At 38.2% G+C, this 6,801-nt stretch overlaps 1 protein-coding gene across 14 annotated transcripts in view; it reads right to left on the bottom strand.

Moving 5' to 3' along the window:
• Positions 1–424: 424 nt before the first annotated feature.
• Positions 425–6,801, bottom strand: part of LOC132874855 (mucin-4-like) — a 36,233-nt gene continuing 29,856 nt past the window's right edge. For 13 of the 14 annotated variants that reach the window (XM_060911290.1, XM_060911289.1, XM_060911292.1 and 10 more), the window contains 4 exons: positions 2,910–2,948; positions 1,898–1,942; positions 1,640–1,786; positions 425–783 (listed from right to left, as the gene is read on the bottom strand). In XM_060911290.1, the coding sequence (XP_060767273.1) occupies positions 776–783; positions 1,640–1,786; positions 1,898–1,942; positions 2,910–2,948 (239 nt within the window). In that variant the 3' untranslated portion in view covers positions 425–775. The remainder of the gene's footprint in view (positions 784–1,639; positions 1,787–1,897; positions 1,943–2,909; positions 2,949–6,801) is intronic. The other variant, XM_060911301.1, reaches the window with a different exon arrangement.

Genomic DNA, 6,801 nt, shown 5'->3' with positions numbered 1-6,801 from the left:
CAAGCAAGTCCAGTGGCCTTTTTTATCACCTATGGTTCACATTCTATTCCATTTCATATGTTCTCCTTCTCTTTTTCTGTCTTGTGTTAGATTAAGAGAACTCCACTGTATCCAAATCTACTTTAAAATAGAACAAAAACCACTGCTTAATCAGTTGAATGCTGATCTTATCCAAAAGCTAGAGTCAAAGTCATATTTAATAGGAAAGATTTATCATTTGTTTCTCTTTATGTGTGAAATTCAAAGTCTAGTCTCTCTTTCTTTTAAAGTGCTTTAAGAAAAAGATGATATTAGAAGATTAATAAAACATTTGAACGAGCAAAAGGAACATTTTCTGTCCTGCTGAATATTTGATGTGTGCAGATTGGACATGTTCAGGATGAAGGAGCTGTTAAAGGCAGAGACACGAATGAAATAAAGATGATTTGATGAAATTAAAAATGTCTCTTTATTGAAAAAAAGGAAAAAAAGTTCTCACCCAGTTGGGACCAAAACTTTAAATGCATTACCAAATTATTTATAATTTATTATTTACCACTAAATGCTAAAGCCATTGCTCCTGATGCTCTCAGCCAATCAGAACACAGATTCATAATAAAGACCAAAAAAGTGAAGAGACAAAAGTTGATAAAAAGATTAATTTAAAAAAATCTGCTGGCCATTAAAAGGAAGAAAATGAACAGAAAAGATGAAGAAATGTTATAAATGTCCAACAAGTCCATATCGAGCAGGGGACATTGTGAAGAAATGAAAATGATGATGATGATGATGATGATCACAGATCTGGAGTGGAGAAAAATTTCTATAAAGCATCTATAACCCTTTTTATTACACATATTTACATATTCATATACACACACATTTATACATACATTCACAGTTTATTCAGAATTGAGTCATTCATGAACTGGAATGACTCGATTAATTATTTTTATATTTACACTTCCTTTTTATTTCATTATTATATCTTTATATAATAGGTTTGGAATCAAAATTAATCAAATCAAAAGGCTCATCAGATGAGTCATGTTACATTTTCTTTCTTTCTTGTTATTTGCACATTGGTTCTAAAGGGACATCAGCAGGGATTGTTGTGTGTCCCAGGATTATTCGACATACGAAATTCTACTGTTCTGGAATGAATTAAAATGACTCTGTGAATCAAATCATACCAAATAGCTTGATTTATCTTGGAGCTCGATACTGATACATGACTCATCTGCATTTTCGTATGAGCTACAGGCAGCGGCATGATACCCGAGTCCAGTATCAGTATCAATTCATCGGAAAAGATAATAGTATTAGTTAGTGGCTGCACATCATTTTTTTTCCACTTCATATATGATGCTTTAGCTTTTCAAAATGAATCAAGAAATCAAATAGGTTTTAATCAAGGAGCGTTAATTTGGTGTGTTCTTCATATATTTATTTCACTTTTTGTGTATGTAAAATATTGCAACTTAAATTCAATCAGTCAAATCACTGAATCAGTGAGTCTGAATCAAAATGAATAAATTATTCTGAATTCAAACGAATCTGAATGTATTATTGTTTGTTCTTCATGGTTTCAACACAAATTTCTTCACGTGCCAATCAATTGGATTCAGAGTTTGATTCTGAATCTAAGTGAATCAAATACCTTTATCTGAGGAGTCGACGGGTTCGTTTGTTGGATCTTCTGCTTCATTTTGGTTGTGTGTGTGATACCTTCCTCTCTTTTTAGTCAGATACCAGAACAGAACCGCAGTCAGAATGATCAGTACCACAATCACAGACAAACCCATTACTGCAACACACACACACACACACACACACACACACACACACACACACTTATATTCTTACATTACATATTGATATTTCAAAAACAAAATCTCAAAAAGAGAAAAGCTCTTACTCCACACTATGGCTCCAGTTAATGCTTCATGAGTACTGGATGGATCTGAAACAAACATTGTTTTTCCAAAATATTCATTAAAAAACAACATTTAAGCAAATACATAAAACATGTGTCTTTAATATCAGTATTTTCCATGCACTTCCACTGCACGTTGTTTGTTGTTGTGTGATGAAGTAACAATGCTGCTTTCTGTTATTAAAAATGAAATAAATGTTGGAGAATATTGGCTAACTCAGCCCAGTTCCTCACCAGGGTTGAGTATGATACAGCTGATGATGATGGATTATAGATCCAGTCTTGGTGTGATGTTTGGGATTGGTTGCCTCTGTTCAGGCTAATGTTTTAAGCTAGAAAGCGAGTTTCACAAAACATTTTCACAGTGTTCACACTGGCAGTGAACCAGCCAGGAGTCATTCATTTTCAGTGAGCTGAGAGTCGACAGTCATTAGTGACTGAAGTGGGCGGGGCCAACAATACAACAAAATTGAGCAAAATTTAACATTATGGAAATGAGAAGCAAATTGCTGATACAACAAAAAATTTGGTCAAGGGTTGTAGAAAAGTTGTTTTTTTTCCCCTGACTGTAAATCATAAATTTAATGTTTCTGATTCATTTTAATTTATTTCTACTCTTGTAGTGATGTTTACTCATCGCTCTTATTTCACCCGATTTTACATTCATTATCCATCATCTACATAAAACCCGTCATCTTATACCCTAGTCGGGATGAATCCGGTTCATTGTGCATGCTCACTATTCAGGGTGGAACAAAATGGTGCCAAATTTGGATTCCAACATATCTGTATTGTCACCAAGTGTAAAAGTATTGGTGCCCTTGGCTGTGTTTGGGTTACTAACAGCCTATAAAGCAAACTATTTTATATCAGTATACACACCTCACACACACACACACACACACACACACACACACACACACACACACACAGTGTACGTGTGTGTGTGTGTGTGTGTGTGTGTGTGTGTGTACAGTATTGTCCATATACTCACCGATAGGAGGCAAGGACCTAGAGATTTCATTTTGTGATACTGTAAACAAAGATGAAAAAAAAATCAGATCACTGTGATGTGTTATTACTGACTCCAATTTTATTTATTTATTTATTTTTCATTTTTTATTAGACTAATTGACTGACAGAGAGATAAACATACACAAAAGCACACATTCTCAGAGGTGAGACAGTTAATTGTAGAAACAAATCAAAATTAAATCATATTTACACTTGCACTTGAAGGGGGTACAGAGTTGTGCAAGCACATATATACACACACACGTACATATACATACATAATATATATATATATATATATATATATATATACATACATAATATATATATATACATACATACACACACACACACACACACACAGTGGGGCAAAAAAGTATTTAGTCAGCCACCAATTGTGCAAGTTCTCCCACTTAAAAAGATGAGAGAGGCCTGTAATTTTCATCATAGGTACACTTCAACTATGAGAGACAGAATGGGGGGAAAGAATCCAGGAAATCACATTGTAGGATTTTTAATGAATTAATTGGTAAATTCCTCGGTAAAATAAGTATTTGGTCACCTACAAACCAGCAAGATTTCTGGCTCTCACAGACCTGTAACTTCTTCTTTAAGAGGCTCCTCTGTCCTCCACTCGTTACCTGTATTAATGGCACCTGTTTGAACTCGTTATCAGTATAAAAGACACCTGTCCACAACCTCAAACAGTCACACTCCAAACTCCACTATGGCCAAGACCAAAGAGCTGTCAAAGGACACCAGAAACAAAATTGTAGACCTGCACCAGGCTGGGAAGACTGAATCTGCAATAGGTAAGCAGCTTGGTGTGAAGAAATCAACTGTGGGAGCAATTATTAGAAAATGGAAGACGTACAAGACCACTGATAATCTCCCTCGATCTGGGGCTCCACAAAAGATCTCACCCCATGGGGTCAAAATGATCACAAGAACGGTGAGCAAAAATCCCAGAACCACACGGGGGGACCTAGTGAATGACCTGCAGAGAGCTGGGACCAAAGTAACAAAGGCTACCATCAGTAACACACTACGCCGCCAGGGACTCAAATCCTGCAGTGCCAGACATGTCCCCCTGCTTAAGCCAGTACATGTCCAGGCTCATCTGAAGTTTGCTAGAGAGCATTTGGATGATCCAGAAGAGGATTGGGAGAATGTCATATGGTCAGATGAAACCAAAATAGAACTTTTTGGTAAAAACACAACTTGTGTTTGGAGAAGAAAGAATGCTGAGTTGCATCCAAAGAACACCATACCTACTGTGAAGCATGGGGGTGGAAACATTATGCTTTGGGGCTGTTTTTCTGCAAAGGGACCAGGACGACTGATCCGTGTAAAGGAAAGAATGAATGGGGCCATGTATCGTGAGATTTTGAGTGAAAACCTCCTTCCATCAGCAAGGGCATTGAAGATGAAACGTGGCTGGGTCTTTCAGCATGACAATGATCCCAAACACACTGCCTGGGCAACGAAGGAGTGGCTTCGTAAGAAGCATTTCAAGGTCCTGGAGTGGCCTAGCCAGTCTCCAGATCTCAACCCCATAGAAAATCTTTGGAGGGAGTTGAAAGTCCGTGTTGCCCAGCGACAGCCCCAAAACATCACTGCTCTAGAGGAGATCTGCATGGAGGAATGGGCCAAAATACCAGCAACAGTGTGTGAAAACCTTGTGAAGACTTACAGAAAACGTTTGACCTCTGTCATTGCCAACAAAGGGTATATAACAAAGTATTGAGATGAACTTTTGTTATTGACCAAATACTTATTTTCCACCGTAATTTGCAAATAAATTCTTTAAAAATCAGACAGTGTGATTTTCTGGATTTTTTTTTTCTCATTTTGTCTCTCATAGTTGAAGTGTACCTATGATGAAAATTACAGGCCTCTCTCATCTTTTTAAGTGGGAGAACTTGCACAATTGGTGACTGATATATATATATATATATATATATATATATATATATATATATATATATATATACACACACAGAAAGAGAAGATAATAATGACGACAACCATAAGTAATCAATAACAGGAATAATGGGAACTTTGATAGGGATCAAAAGAGAAGAGGGAAAAGAAATAAGAGAAAAAAAATTACACAAATTGTCGTTATAAAGAAAAAAATACAGTATATTGTATCCAGTATATGGGGGATATTATACAATATACAGTGTATTATTGCATACACTATATGGGGGGAAACCAAGGCCTAATGGTTAGAGAAGTAGCTTTGGGACCAAAAGCTCGCCGGTTTGATTCCCTGGACTTGCAGGAATGGCTGAAATGCCTTGAGCAAGGCACCTAACCCCCAACTGCTCCCCAGGTTGCTCTGGGTGTATTGCATGTCGCTCTGGATAAGAGCATCTGCTAAAAGCATGTAATGTAATGTAATGTAATATTGGGGTGTGTATTTGCACGTGTGTGTGTGTGTGTACCTGTATGGGCATGTAGAAGTGGTGTTAGCTCACATGCAGATTTGGAAAAGAAATAACAGGTTTCCAGATTTGCAAAAATTATTCTAATTTTTTTTTTAACATGTAGTTTCCAGCAAAGGTGATTAAAACTCATTCTGAGTCATAATGTTGTGGGCCAAGTTAAAGAGTAGGCAGACCTCTAGGGATAGTGGGATGGTGGGGTCCAGAACCAAAGATATACTGTGGGTGATGCTTTCCCAAAATTGACGAAGTGGTGGACACCGCTATCTGGCATGGACTGAAGTATCTGTGGTACTGAGTGAGCAGTGAGGACATGTCAGAATTACTGAAACCCATTTTGTGCATTTTATACTGAGAGGATGTGCTCGGTGTATTACACCCAAGAAGTCACTGTGAAAATGTTGTTGCAGATTTGTTCTCAGAAATTGGTATCAGTAGAGATGGGGGTCCTCTTTTTGGAGGACACTTGTTTTTTGACATGGCATTGGCTGGACCTATTGCAAACAGGAGTTTATACACTCCCCAGCCACTTTAATAGGAACTTATGCTTGATTCTAAGATCCCTGTTCTTGGCTGCAGGAGTGGAACCCAATGTGTTTTTCTTTCTGCTGTTGCATGCTGAGATGCTTTTCTGCTCCCCACGGTTGTAAAGACTGATTATATGAGTTACTGTATCCTTCCTGGCAAAAAAGCTCAAACTGATCTGGCCATCTTCTGATCTCTGACCCGCTCTTATCAACAAGGCGTTTGTTTCCACCCACAGAACTGTCGCTCACGCACTCCATGATGTTTTTTGTTTTCTGCACCATTCGGTGTGAACTCTAGAGACTGTTGTGTGTGAAAACCCCAGGAGGAGATTGGCAGTTTCTGAAACACTCAAACCAGTCCATCTGGCTTAAACCAACAGTGAAAGAAAGTCACACTTTGAGATCATAATTTTTCCCATTCTGATGCTTGAACATTGTGAACATTAACTGAAGCTCTTGATTTGTATCTGCATGATTTGATGCATTGTACTGCTGTCAAGGGATCAGCTGATTAGAGAACTGCACAAAACAGCAGGTGGATGGTAGTCTGGCTAACACCAGACCATATCACAAGTGAAATATGGTCTGGAATCCGCCTATTGAATTTCTCGTAGGGGAGGTGTGGTTTACGATTGTCAACGGCCGTTTATTGGACGTTGCGAATGTCTATCATTTGGCGTATACGTAGCCCATGGCCAATCATGGCAGTTGTACCCGGTGACGTAGTTAGAGCGACGAAGAAGACAAAGAGGCAACTATTGATAGCATTTTCCTGCTCTGGACCAAGCTGTGCCACAGAAATCCCAAGATCGCCTGCCTCCTTTACCTGGTCTTCCACCAAGGCAGTCAGTGGCGAGACTATCGCAACGACCGGGGTTTGGCTAAACCCCATCTG

The sequence above is a fragment of the Neoarius graeffei genome, chromosome 27 (genome assembly GCF_027579695.1).
Source record: "Neoarius graeffei isolate fNeoGra1 chromosome 27, fNeoGra1.pri, whole genome shotgun sequence".
NCBI lineage: Eukaryota > Metazoa > Chordata > Actinopteri > Siluriformes > Ariidae > Neoarius > Neoarius graeffei.
This window is presented reverse-complemented; position numbering and strand designations above follow the sequence as displayed.